The sequence below is a fragment of the Selaginella moellendorffii genome, unplaced genomic scaffold (genome assembly GCF_000143415.4).
Source record: "Selaginella moellendorffii unplaced genomic scaffold, v1.0 SELMOscaffold_1, whole genome shotgun sequence".
NCBI lineage: Eukaryota > Viridiplantae > Streptophyta > Lycopodiopsida > Selaginellales > Selaginellaceae > Selaginella > Selaginella moellendorffii.
In genome coordinates this window covers 5,539,595-5,554,184 of record NW_003314262.1, presented here as the reverse complement: position 1 = coordinate 5,554,184, position 14,590 = coordinate 5,539,595, and the positions used below count along the sequence as shown (strand labels likewise).

Below are 14,590 nucleotides of genomic sequence, written 5' to 3'. Positions count from 1 at the left end.
CTGTGGCTGTGCAAATCCTGCCCTCGGCAAAGCTCTCTCTGGATTCCATCGTCGCCATCAACACCCTCATCTCCACACACGGTCCCGAAAGGGAAAGGAGCAGTGACGCCGAGCAACGAGCTCTAAAGTCTCAACCTTTCTCTTCTTTCAGCTTCTCTCGTTTCCGTAAGTTTGTTTCTGGTCCTTCCCGTGATCACGTCCCTCGTTTTGTCTCTTGAAGTTTGTTGCCTTGAGGGAATATCATCCATCCTGCTCGTCCTCTGGAGCACTGCATTTCTTTCTCCCGCAGCACCCCTTCTGTGTTTTGTCTTTGACTCTTCGTTATCCAGCGGGGGAAGCCTTTTACCGTGTTGTCTGCTGGCACGCATTGCAGAGATACCACCTTGTAAAGCAAGTGGTTCGGGTATTCACTTTCGTCCTCTCGTGTGTGCTCTTTAAGTTATGAAAAATGAAAAACAAAAGACCCAAGTATTAAGTCGTCTGTTCTATTAGAAAAGAGTATACCTTTTCCAATACTAGATCGAACTAAGATCTTCTAAGCTCGGGACTGCTGCTTGAAAAGTCTGTAAAAGAGAAGAGAAGTCGCTTAGCAATCGCGTAAATTGATCCATTACCATCTTGTTCTTGTTTTGTTCTTTTGTTCCTTCTTAGTAGCGGTACTTGGTGGAATAATCCTTGGGAGAAACAACGAGACCTCGACCTTTCCTGGCGCCGCGGTAGACAGTCTCCACAATGTCGATGAACTCCTGCTTGTCCTTGAGCGCCCAGTTGATCTTGTTGTTGTTGCCGGTGCCAAGGTCGATCATGATGTGCTTGTTACGGAAGAAGAACATCACAGTACAGGGATCGTAGAGCTCGTACATGGTGTTGAAATCCGGGACCTCGGTGATGTCCACCAGGTAGATCACGGCGAAATTCTTGAGCGGCTCCGCGACATTGGCCAGCACCTCGTCCATCTGCGAGGACACGGAATTAGGGCAAAGAGATTGCCGGGAGAGCGATTCCAGCTTACCTGCATACACGTCTCGTCCCAATCGTGGCCGAAGCGAATCACCACGACGCGCTCGTCCTCCGTGAGGATCGCTTGATCCACAACATAGCCGGAGTGGAGGTGGGGCAGCAAGTACGACATTCTCTCAAGAACCCTAGTTTCGGATAAGACCTAAAAGGATCTTATATAGAATCTAGGGATCCTTGAGAGTCTTCTAATGCATGGTTTGCTTTTCACATTCTCTCATACGGTCGATTCAAGCGAGCAATCAAAGATTTGAGGGAAAATTATAGACAGGAGCAATGGCGATCGATCAATATCACAGGTTTAAAGTGGGGGCTATTTCTTCTTGGTACTGATGATATAAAGTCCATGAAGGGGATGGATATGGATGCCTACATAAGTATCCAGATGTCTATGGAAATATAAATAAGCTGGAGCCCAACTTTTCCCTTTTGTTCTCTGTTTTTCACATTTTCTTGCTAGACAATTTTCCTGGCGGGAGCTAGATTCACGGCAAGGTGATCGAGTTGATCCACAACTCAATGATTGATAGCTTCAAACAAGCTGGTGAGAACTTTAAGTCCTTGGATAGAGAAAGAACTTTGGCCTTCTTGATCCAGGAATTGAGATCTTTTTTAGTTTCTGAGGCTCTGTACCTCTCTGGTGGATGGTTGAACAGCAGCATAAGGTTAAGTATCTAGCTCAACTCTTTCTGATCGAGTTTGAGCTTGAGATGAAAGTATCTGATCGATGATTCAGGGAGAAATTTGTTGCGTATGAGGCACGCTTTGAGGCCTTGGAGACAGGGCAAAGAACTGGATCACATTTGATGAGCCTTAGGCATTTGCTATACGAGGCTTCCGAGGGAGCACACACTCTTGGCTAGCAGCAAACTTGGACGAATAGAGCTAAGAACTGGGATTAAGTTATGGATCCTGGAAAAGTCGAGGAAACTTGTGTATGTTCGTGCTACATAGAGGTACAAGCACGGTGGCATCCCCATCCTCGCGAGCCAAAGATGGACAGTCCCACCAGCAGCTCCTCCAAAGACATATATCCAGATAGTGAACCACTGCCCGTCCCCACTTTTGCATTGCTTCTAAAGTCTCTGGAGCAGCGGGAGAGGCTGGAAGGTATCCCTTGATCAAACTTGTGTACCAGGCCCTTGGAACACACAATGCAGTCGGAGCAATCCTCCCCCTTCTCCACGGCCGACCCCGGTGGCCCTCTCAATGCCGTGTTCCATGGATGATATATAAAGCTGGACCGTCTTCCCCTCTCCATCAATCTTGGCTCCTTAACATTGTCTTCGAATTTATCAAATAGAAACATGGTTAGATAGATTTTGAAGGGATCTTCCAGGGAGTATAGTGTGCCCACATTGTGGGCAAGAGTGGCTCATATTGTTAACTGAGGCCTTGGCCGAGTTGTTGGAAGAATACAAGTTTTATTTTCCTTCTCAGCTCTTGAGCTCTTGGGGTGTTGAGCCTAGGGTTTTGGCTTGGTTTGTGGCTAATGTACCAAACATTACAATGACAAACCAAGCCATAACTTAGAAACCCCAAGAGCTGTGAAGGAACATAAAATTTCTATTCTTCCAAACAACTCCACCAAGATCTTGACCAAAAATCTATTCACTTTTGCCCACAATGTACTCACCCACTGCTCACCTGACAACTGGCTTGCTCGCACACCTAGATATGCTGCTTCACCACATCAGCTTTGCTTTGGGCTCCATTGTTCTGCCTCTTTGGCTCATGCCAAGCTCCACTACATTCTTGTGTCCTTAACCTGACTCTCTAGAATATCCCCTTTTTCTTGAATGTTCTCTCGAATTTCAATACTTCTCCCTTGCACTCTAGCAAAATAAAAGAAAATGCCAGTGAGGTGATGCTATTGCCAGGATCTTCTTGCTCTTCTCCACTTCTAAGTCCTCGATTATTGTTATATAGTCTTTACATCCAAGGATGACTACAGGGAAGTTCAGCCTCTTCTTAGTTTGGTCACCTTGCATTCTAGAACCCCTAGATGATTGGGGCCTTTAATGTTTTATATGACCCTTTTACAGGTCAACCTAAAATGGATAATTGGCTTTAAAAAAATAAAGATTTTAGGTTTGGTAGTGCTATAACTAGTGCACCCAAGAAAATTCAAAGCAGATGGAATTGCTCCACTAGTGATCAAGAGGACAATTAAAAACACTCATAGCAACATCAAGGGTGCAATCAAAGGAAAACTTAATATCTCTAACATCATTTTCAGTTCAGAATTTTCATTTATTTGCAAGGTAGTGTTTTAAGGGAGTTAAAATCTTCATTACATTCAAACTAAAAATTTTATTTTTAGGAAACTCAAATGGACTTGAAACTTATATAAATTCTAGAAGTGTTTGAGTATGCTTCTAAAAATATATTTAATGTAATCTCTACAATAATAACTTACTGAACAAGATATTTCCACCACCAAATTCACAAGATTTATCCAAAATTAGTTTTTCACCATTATAATTTTTCCTAACTATGGTCTTTAATTGGGATCTTGATTAGATCTCAAATTTAAGCACCACCATGATACCTATAGACTTTTTTAAGGCCTTTAATTCTCTTTAATTTTACCTTAAAAACTCTAATTCAAATTTTCCTTCTAGAACTCAACGAGAGCAATTAAAAGTGATGGTGGCTTATAGGATGAAGTAATAACTTTAAAGAATGAAATGATAATAAGGAAGAAGATTTTGTAGTGATCTTAAATAGTCATGGAGGTATTTGAATTTATTGTTTAACACACACTTTAATAATATGAAAGGCTACACTCCTTTATAGCTTTGAATAGTTTTGCTATTTTTTATCTCATTAATGACACACTTATTTAAATGTGGTATGTTTAGAATAAAAAATTTTGAATATAAAGTTTTTATTTGAACTTCCTAACTCAATACTACTCAAGACCTTAAAATACATGCCTTTTCTCTTTATATTTAAACTTTAATGGATAATTTTTTAAGTTATTCTTTCTTGTTACTTATAATTTTATCATGATTATCTTTATACAGAATTTAATTGCATTACAACTTCTACTATTATGTAGGAGGAGTGGAATGGTAGTAGCCAAATTATGACACTAAAGAAAGTAATGTTGCTAAAAATACTTTTAAATCTAGATTTAGAAAAATTATAATAGATTATATATTGAATTTGCACCAATAAAAAAATTATATTCTTTTTTTAGTTCACCTCAAATAATTTTTTTTTTTATGAACAAACTATTCCCTGATATCTTTTAGATTACTACTCAAGTATTTCATATCCATTGTGATTTTGAATAAAAAGTATTAATAACTATTTGCTACTTAACCTTATAGAAATTATATATAAGTTTTATTTGGACTTCTTAAGTTTATTCTATCTTGACCATCTTTTTAGCATTTTTTAGTGCCCTCTATCACTTTTGGTTTTCTTACCTTTATTATTTTCAAAATTAAATTTAAATCTATAATGCAATAAAAATGTGAACTATTAAGCAAATATAAATTGTATACCTTCAAATTGCAAAAACTTTGTTAATTGTGAGGGCTTAGCTGGTTGCGAGGGTTCAATAAATAGTGTATCATTTTCATTCTAATCAATAAATCTTTGTATTGATATGTTATAAATAAGACTACCTAAATTTGTTTCTATTTTCTAAAATGTGTTGATATATTTTCTTATAAAACTCTTATTATAAATCACAATGTGATGTAATGTGTTTATTATTTAATATGTTCCAATAGTTTAATTGTTTATTTCAAATATCCCATTTTTGAATGTTGAGATAAACATTTCTTATATTCTCTCATTCCTTCTTGCATTAGAGATAATTCTAATAACACTTATTCTCATAACAATATTGTTAAATTCATTTCCCTTATTATCTTTCCTCTTAAATTTTTTTATAGATCCACCCTTTTTATACTTTACATTATCCAAGTGTTTTGTGTAATTAAAAATGATCATCTCTTTTAATATTCATGTATTTTCTTTTTTAGCTTCAATCTTCCATTTAAAATCGTTTAAATCTCGAATTTAAAAACTTGAAAGTTAAAGTGTCAAGACAATTTTTAACTATATCCCCTATTGTTAAAATGTAGGTATGGATGAAAAAAGAACTATAGCAAATTAAAACACAAAAGGAAAAAACAAAGTCAATCAAAACAATTTATATATAAGGAAGGATATATAATAAATATTATTTAACTTTAAATATGTTAACATCTTAATTTAATGTCACAGTCAATCAATCTATTTCTCTATTGTGGAAAATGTTGCTCATTTCCCCACGTGAAGTCCATGAATATGGATGGCTGCAGATTTTCCATGTGAGTTGAACTTTGACAAGAATTGAGATTTTCTTGTTCAAGTTGCTCTCATAGAATTTTCCTTGTGAGCTAAACTCACTGTAGGCGATTGAGTCGATCCAATTACAACTGTTACTTGAACAAGCTGGTGAAAACCTTAAATCCTTATCAATATTGATTTTCAAGAGAAAGAACTTCCTTGATCTAGGAATCAAGCCTTATGTAATGCTCTAGCATTGGGATCTTCCTGCTCTGGTTGAACAGCAGCATAACATTAATTATCTCGCTAAGGTTGGACATAAATGATTCAGGAGCTCCCAACTTTAGGACTCAAAGAAGAGGGCACTCGAGCAACACAGCGCCACCCTTTGCTCCAGAGAACATCCCGCAAGACATCAAAGCACGCCAGAAATTTCCATCTCAGAGAATGGTAAGCCACGGCTCTTGCGATCCCAACGTTTTCTTCCAAAGGCCAAAGCCAAAGAGGCGGCGGTCTTCTTTCTAGAATCACCAGGTACCCCATACGCAACTCCTGAATCCTCCATGACTGTGAACACTTATCTTATCTTACTTACCCCGCTGCCACCACGAGTTAAAATCGAAAAGTCTACTTTGCGTGGCGAGCTAAACTATTCACCCATTCCATTGGAACGAGCTCAAGCAAGGATAGACTATTTCAACGCGATTGCCCACTCCGAGATTAAGAACCATTGAATATAAGATAGGATGAGACAAATGTTACAGTCATGGAGGATTCCGCGGTTAATAAGAGATATTAATATAATCGGCTCGATTCGCCGAATCGAATATAAGTGAGCGCTCTTGCTCAGGGGCAATGCGCGCGTGATCGAGCGCGCGCTTGGCTGGTCATCGCTTCGATTCGATGGATCTTCGCCTGCCGCTGCTCGCCGTGCTCCTGAAATACGTTCTTGCATCCACATTTCTGGAGAATGGCGCGGCGCCGCTCAGCAGGAGCAGCTTCCCGGATGGATTTGTGTTTGGAACGGCGTCGTCGGCCTATCAGGTGGAGGAATCCTTGAGAAATTTTTTGCTTTCTTCTAATCCACGCGCTCTTCTCTTGTTTCTTTGCAAAGTTTGAAGGGGCTTTTCAAGAGGGCGGGCGGAAACCCAGTATTTGGGACACATTCTCTCACAGTTCAGGTAGCAAGCCAAGGAATCACGCGCTGAAAATCTCGAGTTCTTACTATTCGTTGTCTGGATGAGCAGGAAAAATCAAAGACGGCAGCAATGGAGACATCGCTGTTGATCAATATCACCGGTTCAAGGTCAGCTATTTCTTTCGTCCAATCGTTGTATAGACAGTGAAACCGTGGAAATTTGTGCTCTTCCAGGATGACACAAAGCTCATGAAGGACATGAACATGGATGCGTACCGATTTTCCATAAGTTGGAGCCGAGCTTTTCCTGGTCGCTATCTTTACTTTTTTTTAAACGTTTTTTGCTCCTCTTCACGCTTCCTTCGAGATAACTTTTCTGACAAGTGATTACGCTCGCTGTAGATGATAAAGTCAATCCGGAAGGCATCGCTTATTACAACTCGATCATTGATAGCCTGAAACAAGCTGGTGAGCACTCGCTTCTCATCTTAATTCCCTCTTAACTCTTGGAGTGATTTTCTAAGAAATCCTTTGGTCCAGGAATCGAGCCTTACATAACGCTGTACCACTGGGATCTTCCCGAAGCTCTACATCTTTCTGGTGGATGGTTGAACAGCAGCATATCGTAAGCTGAGAATTCATTCCTTTGATTCAACGAGATAGTTGGGCGATGGTGCTGCAGGGAAAAATACGCTGCGTATGCCGAGGCATGCTTCGAGGCATTTGGAGACAGGGTGAAGAACTGGATGACGTTTAATGAGCCATACACGTTTGCTACACGAGGTTACTCCGAGGGAGCACACGCTCCCGGCCGATGCACGGGTTGCAAATTCGGTGGAAACTCTCTGACGGAGCCTTACATTGTGACTCACAATGTTCTCCTCTCTCATGCTGCGGCTGTGAAGATCTACAGGGAGAAATTCCAGGTAACTGGTTCATCAATTTTTCTTACGATTGTAGACTCATACGCTTCTTTTTCTCCAGGAGAAACAAGGTGGTAAAATTGGAATCGCTCTGGATACGCATTGGTTCGAGCCTTTCTCGGATTCACCCGAGGATGCTGCAGCTGCTGAAAGGAGACTCGACTACAAACTTGGATGGTACGAATATTTTAGACAAAGTTTTTCAAAAGCTCAAGATGGATACTACTTTGTCCAGGTTCCTGAGTCCCATAATGTTTGGGAAATATCCTCGCTCCATGCGGCTGCATCTTGGGCCTCGACTGCCCGTGTTTACGAGCAAGCAGAGGCGAGAGATCAGAGGTTCCATCGATTTTATGGGCCTCAACCATTATACGTCAAGGTATGTTCAGGATGATCCGGCTGCTGCTGCCACGAACTCTGAGATGGATCCTGCTGCTCTTTCTCTTGGCAAGTCTTTCTCAACTGGAACTTTGAGCGAAAATCTAAATCCTTAGACGCTTTGTTTTGCAGAGAGTAGAAATGGTGTGCTAATCGGGCCGCAGGTAATCAACTCTTCAATGGTGATTTCCTCCTCGCTCTGAAGGAATTTCTCTCTTTCAGGCTGGATCAAAATGGCTCTACGTCGTTCCCTGGGGAATGGAAAAGCTGCTGAAATACATCAAAGCTCGCTACAATCCACCAGAAATTTTCATCACGGAAAACGGTAGCTGTCACTTCCTTGCTATCAAACGTTACTTACTTTGTTCCGCTTTTAGGAGTTGACGAGCTAAACGATCCATCCATTTCACTGGAACAAGCGCTGCAAGACCAGCTGAGGATCGACTATTACAACGAGTACCTGAAATACATGCTGGCAGCAATGCGGTAATGCTGCTCGCTTCCATTTCTTTTCGAGATTCTAACTCGAGTGTCTTGCTCGCGATCAGCGACGGGGTAAACGTCCGCGCCTACTTTGCGTGGTCCTTCTCGGATAATTTCGAGTGGGAGATAGGCTACACGTCGAGATTTGGCATCTATTACGTGGACTATAGCGACAATCTCAAGCGATACCCCAAGAAGTCCGCGTTGTGGTTCAAGCAAATGCTAGCACGCAATGCTAGTGCCACACAGATATTATAGTCTTAGACAATTTTACACCATGGATGTCATCCAATACAATGATATACAAGGTAAGAAAGCTAAAACAAATGTAGTGTAACAAAGATTTACAAACTAAACAATCCAAAAGTTTTTACTTGTGCTCTTGAAAAGGAACTAAACAATACATGAAAATTTTTACTTGTGCGCTTTGTGTGAGAGAGATGACTGGACAACTAGCTATATGCTGACCAGATTTGACTAGCCCTAAGATGTACATGCTTTGGAATCGATCACTAGACCTAGAGTGTGAAGAGCCCTAATTTCTTGCGAGGAAGGGAGAGGATCGAAGGCGATGCCGGCAGTCCAGGCTCCCGGTTTCCGGGACAGATTCATGCGCGCCATCGGGCGGCGCAACTCAGTCTACCTCTCCTTTGTTCTCGTGGGCGGCATTATCGGCGAGCACGTAAGTAGAAAGCCATGGGTTTCTTCCTTCTTCCCTTCCTGTAGGCTGAATGGGGTTTTTTTCTCTCTTGATGGCAGTACACAAACAAGATCTTCGATAGCTGGTGGATCAGCCACAACCGCGGGGTAACGAGCTAAGATCTCTTCCTCCCTTTTGCTTCTTTTTCTTTTTGCTGAATTGGTCTCTCTGTGCTTAGAAACTTTTCGAGGACATTCCAGGGCTGGGCTCGAGAGCGGCAGCAGAGTAAGCAAACATGGATCAAGAGAAAACTTTTTTTCTCTTTCCTTTGATGAACTGATAAAGATCAATGTGATCAAAAAACAGTTATATTTTTTTCTCTCTTTTCCTACTTTTTACAAAGCAGACTTGGACTCACAGTTGCGATCTTTTAACATCTGCTTGAACCACAGCGACGACAATTTCGGGTACCTCCTCATGTTGTCCTTGAAATCTACAAAGTGGAGCCCAAATCTTTGCATGTAACCGAATCTCCACTCGAAATCGTCCAGGAGGGTCCATGCCAAATAGCCTCTAACATTGACTCCTTTCCTGATAAAACAAAAGCTGTCGGAGGTGGCTTCTATCATACAAGATTCTTACTTGACTGCCTGTAGCAAATATTTTAGATAGCTTTGGTAGAACTTGATACGATTATGGTCTTGTAAAGATTGCTCCAGTGGAGCCGATGGATCGTTTGCCTCGTCCATTCCTGCAAAACATTATAAAAATGTAAGCGATATGTGTACATGTAACGAGCCAAAGTTACCATTTTCTGTGATTATAATCTCTGGAGGATTGTAGTGGTCTTTAACGTACAAAAGGAGCTTCTCTATTCCCCAAGGAACTATGTACAACCAGGAAGAAGCCGACTGCAAAGAACTCGAGCATAAGTGAGTCTTTACATGCTTTTCTCAAAATAAACTTACCTTGGGTCCAATCTCGACACCATTCCTTGCAACTGCTCAGAAAAAAGGTTTCAACAACTACAACTTTTCTTTTAGAGTAGACAATGCTTACCAAGTTGCAAGACTTGTGAATCACCATTGGCAGTGTTGGCTGGTGTAACAGCAGGCATGTCTTGGACATAGCGCGTTGTATAGTGGTTGAGTCCCAAAAAATCGATAGAGCTTTTCACTGCCTGGCGTTGCTCCTCTGTAAACACTGGAAGCCGGGGGCCCAGGCGCGTACGCATTCTCTCGGGATAGTTTCCAGAAGTGAGTGGCTCCAAAAACCTGCTCCAAGTTTTACCAAACAAGAACTAAAGAGCATACAGATACGTACCAGCCAAGCTCAAAGTCGAGGCTCCTCTTCGAGGCCTCTATATCCATCTTTGAATTAGAGAAAGGCTCAAACCAGTAAGAGTTTAGCGTGATCCCAATTTTCCCTCCTTGCCGAGCCTGGAAACTCTGATGTTAAAACACAGAGACGAGAAGAAGAAACCGATCAACTTACCTGAAACTTGTGCTTGTAGATCCTAACAGCAGCAGCATGAGAGAGAAGCATATTGTGTCCAACAATGTATGGCTCGGTAAGTGAGTTCCCGTTGGAACAGCTAGAACACCGACCGGGAGCGTGACTACCTTCAGAGTATGCCTTGAGACTGAAAAGCTGCGGCTCGTTAAATGTGATCCACGTCTTTACTCTGTCTCCAAAAGCATCGAAGCAGGCCTCAGCATACGCTGCAAAAATGTCCCTAGAAATTCCAGCATACCAATCAGTTTTTGCTTGTCTTCTCGGCATTTTGAAGAGAGAAAGCTTACACAATGCTCGAGTTAAGCCAGCCACCATTGGAGCCATCTAGAGCTTGGGGAAGATCGAAGTGATTCAACGTCACATAAGGCTCGATTCCTAGTCAAGAGTTGGACAAAGTTAAATCTACCAGAAGAAGAGCACTACTTTGGACGCTTACCTGCGCTCAAAAGCTCGTCAATCAACGCGTTGTAGTATGCCTGGCCCTCGACGTTCACGGAACCATCTGGTAGAAGCAACGTAAGGACTTTTAACTCCAACGAAATGGAAATCCCACTCACCGATAAAGAAGCGGCTCCAGCTTATGGAAAACCTGTAAGCGTCCATTCCCATGTTTTTAATCAGCCCCACGTCTTCCTGGCAGCTCAAAACAAGAAGAAAAAAAAATCCATTAGACTCTACAGAGCTCTCAAATCCTCGCTCGAACCATACCCGAAATCGGTGATATTGATCATTCGCTAAGTCGCCAGTGGTACCATCCTGAATCTTTCCTGGGAAGAACAAAGGGGATTGTGTTTCATCAAAATGTTTGCGAGGAAACGAAGAGAGATTGATCATACCTTGGGTATGAGAAAATGTGTCCCAAATGCTGGGTTGTCGCCCTCCCTCCGCGGCAGCGCCTTCATACTAGAGACGAAAACGAAAGAAAAAATCCCCAAAATCTAAGAACTTGGAGAGAAAGACAAGAGACAAGAATCAAATCTCACCTGATACGCCGACGACGAGACTCCAAACACGAATCCCTGCGGGAAATCGCACCTCCCGAGGCGTTCTTGTGACGAAATCCCATCTTGCAACAAAATCCCGTCGCTCACACGCAGCAGCGGCGCGACGCGAGCTCCATCGCTCAAAGATCCATCGCCAAAAATCAAGAAGCCGCAGACAAGAAGCCGCGCAAGAATCGATCCAATGCTCCTCATCTCTCTTGATTCTTTCCTCCCCGACCTTCGTCCTCGCTGCCTTCCCCCCCTCCCCCCCTTTTTCTTCTTTGCCAAGAAGCCGCTCAAAATCGACCAGTCAAATGCGACCTCTTCTAACTCGAATTCTAACCCAAACTGTCGGCGGACAGCGATTCCTGGTCAGAGCTAGGACGAGGGCGATTCTCCTCGGATCGAAGCTCCAGAAATCCTTTCGCGACCACTAGTACGTATGAATGGACCGCCGATCTAACGGCTGACGTGGAAGAACCCTAAAAGAATAAACTCTAAGATTTAAATTTTTGCTTCATGGAGAATCCAGTGGAAGCAAAGACCTCCGTGGAGCATTAAGGGCAGCGTTGACGTACTTGATTATATTAGCTTTAAACCAAAGCATCATGAGACTTGCAAACTACTAAACTAATCACCCATTCCATTGGAACGAGCTCAAGCAAGGGTAGACTATTTCAACGCGATTGCCCACTCGAAATTAAGAACCACCACGGAAAGTAGCCTTTTCGATTTTAACTCGTGGTGGCAGCGGGGTGAGTGTCGTGCTTTGCTCGTCGAAGATACGTGTTCGCAGTCATGGAAGATTCAGAGGAGCTGCGTCCGCCACCTCTTTGGCTTTGGCCTTTCGAAGAAAACGTTGGGATCGCAAGAGCTGTGGCTTACCGTTCTCTGAGATGGAAATTTGTGGCATGACTGCGTTGCTCGAATCTTCTTTGAGATTGTACTTCTTGGCTTCCAGGTCAACCATTGCACACCATGCTCCAAGAACTTTAAGAAAAAGCGTACATACCGGACCAAAAGTAGATCTTGAGTTTACCAAGAACCTTGTTTATGCCAAGTTTATAGTCGAGTCTCCTTTTCGCAGCAGCAGCATCCTCCACCGAGTCCAACGTGAGCACTGAATCCCACCTTGAAAAACCAAATGGTTTAAAGCATTATAGCAACCACAAAAGTTTGATGAACTTGGAATTTTTCCTGCGGGAGATGACAGTTTTCTCCCTGAATCATCGTCCAGATACTTCCATGTCAATCTCAAACTTGGTCGAGAAGAGTTAAGCTAGATACTTAATGTTATGCCACTGTTCTACCAGAGCAGGAAGATCCCTATGCTAGAGCGTTGCGTAAGGCTCGATTCCTAGATCTTTGAAAATCAATCTTGACAAGGATTTAAAATTTTTACCAGCTTGTTCAGGCGAGAGTTGTGGTTGGATTCACCTACAGTGAGTCTAACTCACGTCAGGAAAATCGTCTAGCAGAAGAGCAACTTGAACACAAAAATCTCAATTCTTGTCACAGCTCGACTCGGCCTGAGCTTGGAGTATTGGAAAAGGTTTACTCTTTTCTAATAGAACAGACGACTTAATACTTGGGTCTTTTGTTTTTCATTTTTCATAACTTAAGAGCACACACGAAACAGTACCCGAAAGACTTGCCTTACAAGGTGGTGTCTCTGCAATGCGTGCCAGCAGACAACACGGTGAAAGGCCGAGGTGCGTTCTTGACTTTCCCCTGCTGGTAAATGACGAAAGTCAAAGACAAAACACAGGCAAAAAGGACTGCCTGTTGGCGAGGAAGAAATCAACGCAGTGCCAGAGGACAAGCAGGATGGTTGATATCCCCTCAAGGCAACAGACTTCTTTAAGAGACAAAACGAGGGACGTGATCACGGGAAGGACGAGAAACAAACTTACGGAAAAGTGATCTTCAAAGGTTGAGACTTTAGAGCTCGTTGCTCGGCGTCAGTGCTCCTTTCACCTTCGGGACCGTGTGTGGAGATGAGGATGTTGATGGCGACGATGGAATCCAGCGAGAGCTTTGCCGAGGGCAGGGTGCTGATGAGGATTTGCACAGCCACAGTGAGAAGAGTGCCGGTGGCATCGTTCTGGAGGATGCTGGTGGTCGAGTGCGGCTCCGAGAGGATGATGAAGCCACATCAACGTGAGCGGGATCACCGCCTTGAATCATCATGCTGATCATGATGAGCTCCACCAGGGCGTAGACGATGAGGGAACCGGAAGTGTCAGTGCACTCTCTTGGAGGAAGAGCATCTGGTTCTGCGAGAGAAGAAGAAGCTTACGTCAATCCGGAAGAGAGAGACGTTCCCGGTGGCTTGGCCTTTGGCGATGCGGGCTATTCCACTGTTATCCCACTGTGGAGAACCATGAAGACGTGAGTGAAAGGACAAAGGCTTTGAGAGTCAAGAAGGACGTACCTACGGAGGTGGGCTGGAGCCAACGGGAGCCAGAGCGTGGTGGCAGCGCTGAGAACTAACCCTGCTGCCAGACCCATAATGCTCCAGGAGGAAGAAACCAATTTGCCTCATTCGCTTCCACTGTTGGAGAACTTCTCAAGCCATGGATTCTCCAGAGTCCAGAAGCAAAATTCTGGATGAGATGCATTTGCACAGGAAGAATAACACTCCAATTTCTTTCTTTCCTGCTGGGTGTTTGATTTGAAAGCAAACTCACCACTTGTTTTCAAGGGAGTGGTAAGCTTCTCTCGATTCTCTTGATCTCCTCACTGCTGTCGTCGCTAGGAGCTGGTGTTCCTTCACTCGTCGACTATTCAATTCAAATCACTGGTACGTGAAGTATCTACAAGTAGTACCCGTAACTCAACTCAGTTTCTCACAAGCCAACCAGGTGTACAAAGCTCACTACCACCGCTCGCCATGATCGAGAGATGATCATGAAGATCGGAACAAAAGAGTGTATCCGGGAGCTCTGCGTCGATTCCAGGTCCTGGCACCAGGTCGTGAAGATCACAGCGTGCTGATGGCTCGGCTAACACACGGTGCTCTTGCAGGTCGAAAGAGAAGCGCAAGTGCTACGATCTTTGAAAGCCTGCCCGTTGTTCCCGTCGCTGGTTTACTCCGGCGTCTGGAACAGGAAGCCGGCACTACTTTCAACGCTGGATGGATTGCCTCTCGCCCAATCTCCGCGCTGGACGCGCAGTGGCTGTGCAGGGACTAGACGTACGCTGTGTTTGAGCTTTACGTAAA

General features: G+C 43.2%; 2 protein-coding genes and 1 pseudogene across 4 annotated transcripts; 1 reads left to right on the top strand and 2 right to left on the bottom strand.

Moving 5' to 3' along the window:
• Positions 1–398: 398 nt before the first annotated feature.
• Positions 399–1,149, bottom strand: LOC9646926 (thioredoxin-like protein YLS8). Its single transcript, XM_002961725.2, has 3 exons — positions 1,013–1,149; positions 615–956; positions 399–563 (listed from the first exon to the last, which is right to left on the bottom strand). The coding sequence occupies exons 1-2, from the start codon at positions 1,130–1,132 to the stop codon at positions 648–650; spliced, it is 429 nt and encodes a 142-aa protein (XP_002961771.1). The 5' UTR covers positions 1,133–1,149; the 3' UTR covers positions 399–563; positions 615–647.
• A 4,990-nt stretch (positions 1,150–6,139) lies between these two features.
• LOC9629101 lies at positions 6,140–8,610 on the top strand (annotated as a pseudogene).
• A 571-nt stretch (positions 8,611–9,181) lies between these two features.
• Positions 9,182–11,629, bottom strand: LOC9646925 (beta-glucosidase 24). Of its 3 annotated transcripts, none has more exons than XM_024684058.1 (13): positions 11,368–11,629; positions 11,221–11,287; positions 11,093–11,151; positions 10,942–11,017; positions 10,821–10,886; positions 10,672–10,759; positions 10,364–10,604; positions 10,193–10,308; positions 9,929–10,143; positions 9,838–9,869; positions 9,678–9,780; positions 9,512–9,620; positions 9,182–9,460 (listed from the first exon to the last, which is right to left on the bottom strand). In XM_024684058.1, exons 1-13 carry the CDS (start codon positions 11,578–11,580, stop codon positions 9,265–9,267), a joined length of 1,581 nt encoding a protein of 526 aa, XP_024539826.1. In that variant the 5' UTR covers positions 11,581–11,629; the 3' UTR covers positions 9,182–9,264. The 3 variants fall into 3 exon arrangements, with proteins under 3 accessions (XP_024539826.1, XP_024539828.1, XP_024539820.1); XM_024684060.1 differs by having other exon boundaries at positions 10,942–11,024; positions 11,368–11,416; XM_024684052.1 differs by having other exon boundaries at positions 11,093–11,287.
• Positions 11,630–14,590: the final 2,961 nt, after the last annotated feature.